The sequence below is a fragment of the Salmo salar genome, chromosome 04, assembly GCF_965601325.2.
Source record: "Salmo salar chromosome 04, fSalSal1, whole genome shotgun sequence".
NCBI classification, from domain to species: Eukaryota; Metazoa; Chordata; class Actinopteri; order Salmoniformes; family Salmonidae; genus Salmo; species Salmo salar.
The window spans coordinates 45,845,341-45,859,055 of record NC_138294.1 but is presented as its reverse complement, the minus strand read 5'-3'; the positions used below and the strand labels follow the sequence as shown (position 1 = coordinate 45,859,055).

The following is a 13,715-nucleotide window of genomic DNA, read 5'->3' as shown; positions in this document are numbered from 1 at the left end:
TATCCTCTGCAGCAGAGGTAACTCTGGGACTTCCATTCCTGTGGTCCTCATGAGAGACAGTTTCATCATAGCCCTTGAATGGTTTTTGTTACTGTACTTGAAGAAACTTTCAAAGTTCTTGAAATTTTCCGTATTGACTGACCTTCATGTCTTAAAGTAATGATGGACTGTTGTTTCTCTTTGCTTATTTGAGATATTCTTGCCATAATATGGACTTGGTATTTGACCAAATAGGGCTATCTTCTGTATATGCCCCCTACCTTGTCACAACACAACTGATTGGCTAAACACATTAAGAAGGAAAGAAATTCTACAAATTCACTTTTAAGAATGCACACCTGTTAATTGAAATGCATTCCGGGCGACTACCTCATGAAGCTGGTTGAGAGAATGCCAAGAGTGTGCAAAGCTGTCATCAAGGTGGCTATTTGAAGAATCTCAGTGTTTAACACTTTTTTGGTTACTACATGATTCCATATGTGTTATTTCATAGTTTTGAGGTATTCACTATTATTCTGCAATGTAGAAAATAGTAAAAATAAGGAAAAACCCTTGAATGAGTAGGTGTTCTAAAACTTTTGACCGGTAATGTATATATTTATAATAATTTGTTTTATCATTATTACTATTATTGTATATCATTGTTATTATTGTAAGCCTATTTATTAATCGGAAACCAGTTCTTTAAATATGCAAAACCTGTTTTGTTTAATTTGGCTGAGACATTTTCTTTGGCTAAATTAAATCTGATTTGAATTGTGTGCTCCATTTTCTGTTTAAGATAGGTTATAAGTAGGTCTGTTGTAAAATAAACAACATTAGCCTATTTCTCTAATTGGTTGGGTATGGTAGGCACGTGTCTTTGTTGGTAATTGTTGCAATATAGCCTGTTCAAAATTTTTGTAAATGTTTAAACCAGTTCGCAAGTGTTTTGTTTCATTCTATTGAGTCATTTTGTTTGGCCAAATTAGGTTCCAACTGTATTGCTGTGTTTGCCGCAATATAATAGCCTGCTCCTATTTTTCTTAGAAACAATGGCTTAGAAACTTAGAAAATGTGTGACGGTTTGGTGTGGTGTGCCTTTTATTAAGCTTTAGCTACTGAAAACCTATGATATAAAGGCAGTGTGCACTTGTGCTCCAACTGACTCTGACATTTGAACTTGACGGGAGAAATAAGGTTTGAGTTCTAGCAGACTTACTCTTATAATCTAACAGTATAATGCTTATCTTTAACAAATCAGCCTCCTCACGTACATCTATATCTGTATTTCAGACGCAGTAGCCATCTGACATAAAGAAATGCATGGATACCCTAAAGACTCTGGCAAATGCGCTAGTCCAGTGTTACTTTGATTATGCCTGCATTTCATGGTTCACCAGCAGCCCCAAACATCTAAAGAATGATCTAGACTAGGGTTGAATATTTTCCCACTATTTTACAAATGTTCCACTCCGAGAATAATCACTTTTCTCCAAGGCAACCCCGTGTTTCCTACCCAGACCGGATTGTGTCAATCTAAAGCATATAAAGCATATGTCTGGATTTGATTATAGCTTTGTTCGGCATGAACATTAAAGTCTGATGCTACAAGTCTGATGCCCGATGAGCTATATATTAAACACATGTTATGAGCCCTGCATTAAAGACATTTTATGAGGCCAAGCCCAAAAAAGCCCAAATGATTGTCTTCTTATCCAGTACATAGCTACCGCACATTTCACACGACAGAAAAAACGTAAAAGCTGATGTAGCTATGTTTAAAAACAAGGTGACGCCCAAAAGCCAGATGGAGATATGTAAGTAAGACATGCATCCAGTCCTTATATTACCGTAGCATATGCTGCAGCAAATGTAGGGACCACAATGGAAATGAGTACCCGACTTTATTGTGCAACCCCGGTCACTTTTACAAATATTTGTATATAGGCCTAAAAATGTTCATGACATTCAGATTGTCAAGCCAAGCCTTCGATACTGGGTAAGCCTACAAGGTAGGGAGGGATGTGTTTTCTGTTTGTCGAGATTGACATAGTCTATTTATTGTGTTGTTGAAAACACAAACCATGTCGGTATGTTTTGTTTAGACCTATTGGTTGTGTGGTGCATTGGCACAGTAACCTGTTGGTGGAAAATTTGTTGTATACATTTTATATAGTTATAAATATGGCATCAAAATTGAGAAAATCTGATTTCTCCCTTGCTGATCATTGTCTGCAAACGGCTCTGATCGTGAAGTAATGAAACATGTAGGGAGAGTGCAATTTGGATCTGGCAAAAAATACTTGAATCAGTTATAGAACCCATTGCCCTTCATGGTTAGCGACCCATGGATATCTACTTTGTTTTTGTGGCACAGTCAATGCCACCCAGGGGCTACGGGACAGAAGGTTGAGTGTTCGCCGACCACAACACAGGCGCTGCACTCAATTCAATTTCAATTTAAGGGGCTTTATTGGCATGAGAAACATATGTTTAGATTGCCAAAGCAAGTGAAATAGATAATAAATCAAAGTGAAATAAACAATAAAAAATTTACAGTAAACATTACACTAACAAAAGTTCCAAAATAATAAAGAGATTTCAAATGTCATATTATGTCTATATACAGTGTTGTAATGATGTGCAAATGGTTCAAGTACAAAAGGGAAAATAAATAAACATAAATATAGGTTGTACAGTTGAAGTCGGAAGTTTACATACACCTTAGCCAAATAAATTTAAACTCAGTTTTTCACAATTCCTGACATTTAATCCTAATAGAAATTCCCTGTCTTAGGTCAGTTAGGATCACCACTTTATTTTAATAATGTGAAATGTCAGAATATGTCACGCCCTGACCTGAGAGAGCCTTTTTATGTCTCTATTTAGGTTTGGTCAGGGTGTAATTTGGGTGGGCATTCTATGTCTGTATTTCTATGTTGGGGATTGCTTTGTTTCGGCCGGGTATGGCTCCCAATCAGGAACAGCTGTACATCGTTGTTGCTGATTGGGAGTCATACTTAGGCAGCAAGTTTTTTCCTTTGGGTTTTGTGGGTAGATGTTTTCTGTTTAGTTTTGTAATCTGACAGAACTGTTGCTGGTTGTTTTTGTAAGTGTTCATTCGGTCCATTAAAAATCTTTCAAGATGAACACATCCTCCGCTGCACCTTGGTCTCATTTTGACGACGGCCGTTACAGAATAATAGTTGAGAGAATATTTTATTTCAGCTTTTATTTCTTTCATCACATTCCCAGTGGGTCAGAAGTTTACATACACTCAACTAGTATTTGGTAACATTGCCTTTAAATTGTTTAACTTGGGTCAAACATTTCAGGTAGCCTTCCACAAGCTTCCCACAATAAGTTGGCTGAATTTTGGCCCATTCCTCCTGACAGAGCTGGTGTAACTGAGTCGGGTGTGTAGGCCTCCTTGCTCGCACAAACTTCTTCAGTTCAGCCCACAAATTTTCTATAGGATTGAGGTCAGTGCTTTGTGATGGCCACTCCAATACCTTGACTTTGTTGTCCTTAAGCCATTTTGCCACAACGTTGGAAGTATACTTGGGGTCATTGTCCATTTGGAAGACCCATTTGCGACCAAGCTTTAACTTCCTGACTGATGTCTTGAGATGTTGCTTCAATATATCCACATAATTTTGCTTCCTCATGATGCCATCTATTTTGTGAAGTGCACCAGTCCGTCCTGCAGTACAGCACCCCGACAACATGATGCTGCCACCCCCGTGCTTCACGGTTGGGATGGTGTTCTTCGGTTTGCAAGCTTCCCCCTTTTTCCTCTAAACATAACAATGGTCATTATGGCCAAACAGTTCTGTTTTTGTTTCATCAGACCAGAGGACATTTCTCCAAAAACGATGATCTTTGTTCCCATGTGCAGTTGCAAACCGTAGTCTGGCTTTTTTTATGGAGGTTTTGGAGCAGTGGATTCTTCCTTGCTGAGCGGCCTTTCAGGTTATGTCAATATAGGACCTGTTTTACTGTGTATATAGATACTTTTGTACCTGTTTCCTCCAGCATCTTCACAAGGTCCTTTGCTGTTGTTCTGGGATTGATTTGTACTTTCGCACCGAAATACATTCATCTCTAGGAGACAGAACGTGTCTCCTTCCTGAGTGGTATGATGGCTGCGTGGTCCATGGTGTTTATACTTGCGTACTATTGTTCGTACAGGTGAACGTGGAACCTTCAGGTGTTTGGAAATTGCTCCCAAGGATGAACCAGACTTGTGGAGGTCTACAATTTCTTTTGATTTCCCCATGATGTCAAGCAAAGAGGCATTGAATTTGAAGGTAGGCCTTGAAATACATCCACAGGTACACCTCCAATTGACTCAAATGATGTAAATTGGCCTATCAGAAGCTTCTAAAGCCATGACATCATTTTCTGGAATTTTCCAAGCTGTTTAAAGGCAGTCAACTTAGTGTATGTAAACTTCTGACCCACTGGAATTGTGATACAGTGAATTATAAGTGAAATAATCTGTCTGTAAACAATTGTTGGAAAAATTACTTGTGTCATGCACAAAGTAGATGTCCTAACCGACTTGCCAAAACTATAGTTAACAATACATTTGTGGAGTGGTTGAAAAACAAGTTTGAATGACTCCAACCTAAGTGTATGTAAACTTCCAACTTCAACTGTATTTACAGTGGTGTTTGTTTCTCACTGGTTGCCTTTTTCTTGTGGCAACAGGTCACAAATCTTGTTGCTGTGATTGCACACTGTGGTATTTCACCCAATAGATATGGGAGTTTATCAAATTGGAGTTGTTTGTCCCATTTTGTGAATTATTGGTAGGCGAGCGGACCCCAGACCTCACAAACATTATTATTAGTTTGTTCGATTTAGGCCTGTCTCCAAATTGAGCTGGAATTTAGTGCAAAGGGATTTGAGAAATGTGATTGGTTGACGATAGTCCTATGACATTGGCCTACTGTCTCGTTTTGCGCTGCACAAAATATCAGATCTCAACAACGAAGCGTTTAACATCACCAGTACCACATCCTTATGATATATTTTCATAAGCGCAACGTTATTATAATACACAGGTTGGAACGTCTGACTGAAATACAGGACAACTTATTTTTCTAAATGAGTGGTGTTTGAATGTGTTGATAAAATGCGGGACGTGATTGTTTGGTTGAGGGACAATGGGCCAAAATTCGGAACTGTCCCACATAATCCGGGACATGTGGTCACCCTACCCCTTGTTTTTCTGTTTGACGTTCATGTGTGAGTCTTGAACGCGCATATCCTTCTAGTACGGTGTTTGCAGGAGTAGTACCAACGGGGAGTGGCCAGCCAGCTACCCAAAACAACAGCAGAACAACTCTAGGCAACTGGCAAGTAAGACTTCTGCTCATCATTCCCTAAGAAAATGTTTTTCTCGTTAAATATGGTAAATGCTGTGTACATTTAAACCCGTATTCTCTGGGACTTCATTCATACCGAAATAGCTAACCCGATGTGGTTGCAGTAATAGCTGTTGGTTAGTTTCAGCAAGCTAAAAAGCTGTTATCTACATTGGACTTTACGAGCTAACGTTACTTAGCTAGTTAAACGCTAGCTTTTGGTTGCACGACTACACGAGCCATTTCTTAAGGTCTGAAGTAAAATGTGTCACTGTTCAGAGAACAATCCGTTTGCAAATCAGGTTAACGTTATGTTTATGCGTGACGCTAATAAACCAATTCATTTGACCACCCAAAAAGATGTCAGCATCGAGCTAAGTTAGCTAACTACAGCCAGTTTGAGGAACGTTGAATGTATGACAGGCAACATTCAAACAACAACTTACGTTAATTCCCTGACTGTAGAATTGTGCTGAAGGCTGCTGGCTTTCTGCACAACATGTCGTCATGTTTAAATTCCACTGCTCATGTCATGATAGGTAACTAGCTAGTGATGCAAGGACTTTACAGCCAGTTGTCTTTTTACAGTAAATTTGAATATTTTGTCCTGGGCCTGTTCTTTAGTCATTTTAGCTAATGACCGTTTTGATTAGGATAGTAGGTATCCCATTTTGGTTATGTGACTAGAGAATGAGAAATAAGCACAACGTGGCAACATGTGATGTGTCTAAGCTAAGCACACACAAAAGCAGGCTACAGTTAAAGCCTAAGATTACTATCCAGGACATCCCTGAATAGTGTGCATTGAAAGACAATATGATTGTGTCAACATGAAACCAAAGCGCAAACAGGTGTGATGAAGTATAAAAGAGAACCGTTCCACTTAAGTTACCGTTTCTTTTGGGTGGAGTGTAGCTGGGAGTACATAGAGCCAGGTGTGTATAGATTAAACACCTCAGTGCACAGCCAATGTAAAGTACTGTTAATTCTGTTGTCGCATAGGCCTAGCCTCTTTCACAGGCTTTCACCAAAGCCCGGGCGCCTGAGGCTACTTTTTGCATAATGCACTAGTCAAATGCTATAAATTCAAGTAGGAAGTGTCAATGAAACTGAAATATTTTCTTCTACATGTACAGCACTCAGAGGAACTCAATTCCTCTAAGTGGCACACCTTCCATCACATGCAACTATATTTTCTGGAAAATCAACTAAATAATGTAAAGTACCCTAATGCTTTTTTACATGACAAAAAATTATGAAACTGACAAAAATTGTGAAACTCATCCAGAACGTTGTGTCATAGGTTGAATGTCAAGGGGCCTGGTGCTCTCTTCTAAGTAATTTCTCCTGTGGCTGCTGCAAAGGAGAACCAGATGTCATAAACCAAGATTGAAGCCTCCCGCATTTTGGGGGATTTAATACCTGTACAACCAATCAGCCATGGGAGTCTGTCCTGCTGTGTCCAGGTACTTCCGGAGGTGGAAGTATATGATACTGTTGCTGCTGTCAGTCTCCGTTTTGGCTTGGCTCGCCACTTTTGCCGGCGAAACCGTGAAATCAATTCAGGATACCCATAGGTCAGCACAGACACTTGAGGATAACGCTGAGGTCCTGAGGGGGGGCATGCAATACTCATGGAAAACAGTGACGCAAGTCTTCTCCAATCCTCTCCCTGACACCCCACCACCAAAAGAAAGCTGTCCTGAGAAATCACCACTGCTTCGTGAGTAGGGCTACACAGTATCCACAGATGTTATTGTAAGCTTAATACAGGCTTTGCTATAGCTTACTTACTGATGATAATGCCATGTTACTGTGTACTTCCTTGTAAAGAACATTATGTGCAGTGTGGCTTACTTAACTTGGAGAGAAGAACATTGGTAATCAAGTGAATACTTGAATGTGCAATGTAGGGATTGTGTAACCACCTGATTTATTACTCATAAACATTGCTAGACTGAGGCTCATTTTGATTATTTTCACATACTGTCGCCTATGTGGTAACAGTTTGCATGTAGCCTACATACAATGGCTCCTTGTTGACAGGAAGTGAACAACTGTTGTAATAAGGCTTACACCATATGGGAGGCAGATGGCACAGTGTTACAGTGGGTTTCCATCAACATAAATTCCTGTTTGAAGACGGCTTGTGTTTATGTCCGTGGCCCAAACAGAACGCACACGCACGTTTGTAATTATCTGTCCAGACCATGCTGTTTTTCAGTTCATGATATTGTATTTGAAATTACATATATTGCAATGGAGTTTCTCCGTAAGACTTTACAACTTAGTCGTCTAGATTTTCATCATGCCTATTGTTTTCTGCCTACAGACGGAGCCCTGAAGCTGACATTCGAGGACTCTCTAACGCTGAAGGAGGTGGAGAGTGAGAACAGCGGAGTGGCTGAGGGCCAATACCAGCCTCCAGACTGCCTCGCCCAGCAGAGTGTGGCCATCCTCATCCCTCACCGTAACCGGGAGAAACACCTCCTCTACCTCCTGCATCACCTGCACCCTTTCCTTCAGAGGCAGCAGCTGCGCTACGGCATCTATGTCATCCACCAGGTATTACTCTCATATGAAGTTACACTACATTATGTCATTTCCTCAATTATATTTGTATCGATTTGAGCTGATAAGAGTTACAAACGTTGAAATTGAAAGAGGTTGATGTTTGTGGTTGATTTGTGTGTTTTGACAGGCTGGAGAGGTGACGTTTAATCGTGCCAAGCTACTTAATGTGGGGTACTTGGAGGCACTCAAGGACTACGATTGGGATTGCTTCGTTTTTCACGATGTGGATCTGGTTCCAGAGAACGACTACAACCTATACAAGTGTGACCAACAGCCCAAACACTTAGTGGTCGGTAGGAACGCCACAGGATACAAGTAAATAACTTAGCTCTCAACTCATGTCTACCTTTATGCAAAAGTAGGTACATGTTTATATGCTCTCTCTGATGTGGCAGCTATCACTATAAATGGACTTTTCATACCAAATTCACTTTTTAACATTTCAATTATTACCAACGTTCAATCAAAGTCCTGGGAACAGGTCTGTAATGTCTTGCTTTTTTTTGTTTTTGCTCTTGTAGATTGCGATACAAAGGGTACTTTGGAGGGGTGACGGCCATGACGAAGGACCAGTTTCACAAAGTGAACGGCTTTTCAAACACTTACTGGGGATGGGGTGGGGAGGATGATGATCTTCGCATCAGGTGAGACCCCTATTACTTTTCACCATGGTCAGAGCTGTGGTGGTCCTGAAATTTTGTCCACTGATTTATTTTCATGCGAAAGTATGCCGGTCTCACGGTAATTGACCGTTAATTAGCATAAACGCATTTAGCATATCCAGGCCTCCACTCATACAAGTCGCTAGTGCGCACCTTTGGAACATCTACATTTAAAAAAACAATAGTCTAATTCATCAATTTCATATATACCATCACAATAAATCCATTATTTATTTTAGTCAGGTCTAAAGGAACTTTATGATATGAAGAAAATCTATTTCAGAAGAACAGAATATGAGTTGGCCCACTGTAGGCCTATGTTATCTGGCTATGTTCCATGTCATATGCTGTAGGCTTGTTCATTTAGCTGACAAGATATGCTTATAAGTCCCGTGCCATTATTTTATATGATTTTATAGTAAGAAGCATATAATTGAACTTAGCTGAATAAAAGGAGGATATTTTTCGCATTGCGTAGCAAGTGCTCATATGAAATGACTATGTTGAGTGTAAAAGTGATAATTTGAAACAGATTCTATATGGTTTTTTTTGGCAACTTTAGTTGTGAATGATACAAACCTTAATGTCTTAGAAATCAAAATGTATATGGACTGCGTGGTGCGACTATAGGCTCTTTAATGATTTTGGAAGCAGCAAAATAAAGCTTGCCTCAGGCTGCACAGCTGTTCTTACAGCTGATCATATTTTCACAGACTATTCTCAATTTAATCTGGTCTTTACTAATTTGTCAAATTAGTTTTGATTTAGATTGGACCATTATCAAATGGGCAGGACGAAAAATATATCTGTATGTGCTCGAATAGCAAATGGAGGCCAAGCGCTTTCCCGTCGGTCCGTTTTGTAGGCTACTTCAGTTTTATAGCAGAGCATGTGCTTAATATGAGCAGCTGAGAAATAAATATAAGGACACTTATTTCACTCCAGGCGTCAACCACTGTTTGAGGTGCATGCTCTCGCTGCGCGACAGAATATATTTCGCCCAAACTCTGTATGCCATGGGCTCTCCAATCTTGTTCCTGCAGCTACCCAATGCTTAATTTGTGAAATCTGTTCAGGAACATCGATAGTAGCTTTTTTTTCCGTAACAACATATTTTACTAAACTGTTGTCGGGCTGTGCGTGTTCGAGAAAGGAATAAAGGAGAGAGGAGGAGATGGAAACACTTTGCGGTGAGATGTTCTGTATAGCTAAAGGCATTGTTCCACTGAATTTAATTATGAAAATATTTTTAAAAATCCCTATTGTTAAGCTAAAATCCAAATCAAATACAAATTCACTAATTGTAGGCTAATGGTAAGCTGCCCTGCACAGTCAATGAACCAACAGCATTGCTATATGTTCTCTCCCAGACTCATTCATAGATATTTTGGAGTGTAGCGTAAGGTAACCAGTCCATCCAGTATGCATAGCAATACAGTCCACACTCAAAGGCGACTACTCGATTTTTGTTTAATTTTGGAGTATAGGCTAGACCGTTTATGTACAACAGACATCTTAAATCATTTTTGTTTTGTTTTTCAGCCTACCGCATATTATGCATGGCATTCTATAAGGGCACAATCATTTAATTCAGTTTCTTTTTTGGGCTCATAAGCCTATGTATAAGCCTATCCTTCCTTTGGCTGCCTTCCCTTCCAGTTCTCTGCTGCCAATGACTGGAACAAATTGCAAAAATCACTGAAGCTGGAGACTTATATCTCCCTCTCAAACTTTAAGCATCAGCTGTCAGAGCAGCTTACCGATCACTGTACCTGCACACAGCCAACCAACTACCTCATCCCCCATATTGTTATTTATCTTCTTGCTCTTTTGCACCCCGGTATCTCTACTTGCACATCTATCACTCCAGTGTTAATGCTAAATTCTAATTATTTCGCCTCTATGGCCTATTTATTGCCTTACCTCCCTAATCTTATTTGCGTTGATGTCAGTGGTTAGAGGGATAATAGAGCCCTGAGTACCAGGTCATTAGCCACCTTATAGTAGTTAGCAGTGCATAAAAGGAGATTAGCATGGAATTTTAGCATGACTAGCATGATTAGCATGGAATTTTACTGCGGTCATGACTCATGACTGGCGGTAATACGGGTCATCGCAACAGTCCTAACCATGTTGGCTTAATGTATAATTTTTGGACCTCACTCCATTTGTGTCCTACATCTTAGTCAATGCGGGATGTTATCGATTGATTTAATTTGTCTCTGATAGGGTGGAGCTCCAGAAAATGAAGATTATACGGCCACCCCCTCTTATAGCACGCTATACCATGGTATTTCATAAAAGAGATAGCGGCAACGAAATTAATAAAGACCGGTGAGTCACTGTGGACACATCAATTTATAAATTGCTTGCTGTAATTATAACCTATTATTCGTCATTTAATTCATTTTATTGTGAAATTGTCTCCTTCACAGGATGCTCTTGCTAGGACGGACACCTCAAGTCTGGAGAACGGATGGCCTTAACACCTGCTCCTACAGTACTCTCTCAGTTGAGAGGCCACCTCTGTACATTAATGTCACAGTGGACATTGGCAAACCACTGCACTGAGGTTTCAGAGCATCTGTCTTGATTTACTACATTGAATACAGTAATGGTGCTCTGGTATGTTCATGCCTACATGTTATGTACCTGCCCTAACAAACGGGGTCAGTGGCAGTAGCTGGTAAGCAAAAGTTTTCACTGTAAACCATTCCAAGCAGGGCACGTAATATTGCCAGGTCCTAATAACATAGTCTGGAAGCCCTTCAGTCAAAACTGGTAGGTCGTTTCTAGGGGTGAGAATAAAACCCAAATAAAATTTTGCTCTGCGATAGAGGTTTGCTGTGACTTGATTGTTTCAACAAGTATTTGCATTCTAATAGAGCATGTTGTCATGCTTTCTTTTTATTACATTTTTTTGTAAAGAATCCTGGATTTGGTCATTTCTTAATCTCTGGTTGTCAAATAAAAATGGGAACCAAGAATTGCTCTCAAATCACTCCTACATGAATTGATGAATGTAGAAGGTAAGATGGGGAAACAAGGGACAACATAGGACATAAGGAACACGTTTCCATATGAATCATTCTCACATTTGTGAAAGTATGCTACATGGAAATTAATTGTAGTTTTTATGCAATCTTGTTAAAACAGCCAACAGCGATATCACAGTGTAGATTACTTCATTTTCTAGACATCACAAGTTTTATATTTTGAATATGCTGCTACAAGATTTGTGAAGTAACTCGAACACTAATTTTGTCAAATGTCTAATATTGTAAAATACTTTGCTTATTTTGCCTTAATTCATCCAGTTGTAAAAGTACCAGAGGTCCATTCCTGTTTTTTATTTTTTATTGCTGAGCTACACAGTTCCGGTCAAATATATTGCCACCCTTACATGATTCACTATTTATTCTCAAACAAGTTGAAATAAACCAAAACGTGTTCTTCACATGTGTATTTGTAGGTTTTACAACTGCACAGGACTCCCCCCAAAAAACCAACAGAAATTTAGATTTTTCACATCGAAGTCAAATGGCCTGCAATATTCAACATTCTAAATAATTTGGTTGGAGGCAATTTCTCGTTTACTGTGTAATTTCTCACCTGTGGTAAGTTGCAGGTGCCTACATGGTAAAAATATCAATCCAACCAGTTTTAAATAGAAAAAAACAAACATTCTGTCCATTGGAAAGGTACAAGGGTTCCAATCCCGTCCGTCTATCTAGGTCCTTGTGGGCCATCTTGAGTCAAAGCAAGCTGTCCCATTTAGGCTGTTAAGAGCCACCTACTGCCTTTGTGACACTTTTACCGTTTTGATCAAATTTATTCTTAGTCTATGCCTGTTTTAACAATGTTATTTATCAAATCAAATAGGACTATTGTGTTTAAATTTTTAATATGGTTTTGGTATGGCCTGCTCTTTCACATATATGCTTCTGTAAGTTATGCATCATTCATATTTGCATGGTGTGAGGTTACAGCTATATGAGTAGTACTGTAGCGTTCAACATTTGTTTCTGTTGTCCTACTTTATCTGATGATTTATAACATATTGATGTTTAGAATATGTTTTGGGATGCCATAATGACTGATTCATTAAGAGTGCCTTGTTCGGCGACACCTTTTCTCTCTTGAATCTTTTCCTTTCAAAATAACATTTTTACTCTTGTAGATTGTATTATAGGTGGGACTTGTGAATTGAAGAGAAATAAATGATCTATTTCTATAAACAAAGTCATTTTCAAGTGTGTTTTAGTTTGCAATGTAGTTTTGTGTAATGTGATTGTTTAGACAGTGGGTTGATGATACTGATTTGTAAAGTAGGGTCCTTAGCTGAACTTAAACAGAAAGTCCCCGTTCTTCACCCTCTACTTTGCTCTACAAATGATGGACAATATGGAATGTGAAACGTTTTTATCTATACTAAATAAAAATATAAATGCAACAATTTCAACAATTTTACTGAGTTACAGTCCAAAATAAGGAAATGAGTCAATTGAAATAAATTCATTAATGCCTAATCTATGGATTTCACATGACTGGGCAGGGGCGCAGCCAAGGGTGGACTTGGGAGGGCATAGGCCCACTCACTTCTGAGCTAGGCCCAGCCAACCAGAATTCTCTAAAATGATGTTGGAGGTGGCATATGGTAGAGAAATGAACATTAAATTCTCTGGCAACAGCTCTGATGGACATTCCTGCAGTCAGCATGCCAATTGCACGCTCCCTCAATTTGAGACATCTGTGGCATTGTGTTGTTGTTAGAGTGGCCTTTTATTGTCCCCAGCACAAGGTGCACATGTGTAATGATTGTGCTGTTTAATCAGCTTCTTGATATGCCACACCTGTCAGGTGGATGGATTATCTTGGCAAAGGAGAAATGCTCACTAACAGGGATGTAAACAAAATTGTGCTCAGAATTTGAGAGAAATAAACTTTTTGTGCGTATGTAACATTTTTGGGCTCTTTTATTTCAGCTCATTAAACATGGGACCAACAATTTGCATGTTACGTTTTATATTTTTGTTCAGTATAGTAGTTTGATTACAAGTTTGAAGGCTGTGATCTGAAGGGAGCACTAGTTTCACCAGTCCAGTCTTGTGGAGGGAACCAAAGA

General features: G+C 39.3%; 1 protein-coding gene across 4 annotated transcripts; it reads left to right on the top strand.

Moving 5' to 3' along the window:
* Nucleotides 1–5,221: 5,221 nt before the first annotated feature.
* Nucleotides 5,222–13,551, top strand: LOC106603047 (beta-1,4-galactosyltransferase 4). Of its 4 annotated transcripts, XM_014196180.3 has the most exons (8): nucleotides 5,285–5,349; nucleotides 6,491–6,571; nucleotides 6,658–7,077; nucleotides 7,687–7,919; nucleotides 8,056–8,243; nucleotides 8,450–8,572; nucleotides 10,820–10,924; nucleotides 11,026–13,551. In XM_014196180.3, the coding sequence occupies exons 3-8, from the start codon at nucleotides 6,795–6,797 to the stop codon at nucleotides 11,159–11,161; spliced, it is 1,068 nt and encodes a 355-aa protein (XP_014051655.1). In that variant the 5' UTR covers nucleotides 5,285–5,349; nucleotides 6,491–6,571; nucleotides 6,658–6,794; the 3' UTR covers nucleotides 11,162–13,551. The 4 variants fall into 4 exon arrangements, with proteins under 4 accessions (XP_014051653.1, XP_014051655.1, XP_014051654.1 ...); XM_014196178.3 differs by lacking the exon at nucleotides 6,491–6,571 and having other exon boundaries at nucleotides 5,222–5,349; XM_014196179.3 differs by lacking the exon at nucleotides 6,491–6,571 and having other exon boundaries at nucleotides 5,290–5,401.
* Nucleotides 13,552–13,715: the final 164 nt, after the last annotated feature.

Coding starts and splice junctions, on each gene's coding strand:
- LOC106603047 (XM_014196178.3), top strand. CDS start 6,795: ATGGGAGTCTGTCCTGCTGTGTCCAGGTACTTCCGGAGGTGGAAGTAT. Junction 7,078..7,686: donor TGAGAAATCACCACTGCTTC/GTGAGTAGGGCT, acceptor TTCTGCCTACAG/ACGGAGCCCTGAAGCTGACA. Junction 8,573..10,819: donor GATGATGATCTTCGCATCAG/GTGAGACCCCTA, acceptor TGTCTCTGATAG/GGTGGAGCTCCAGAAAATGA.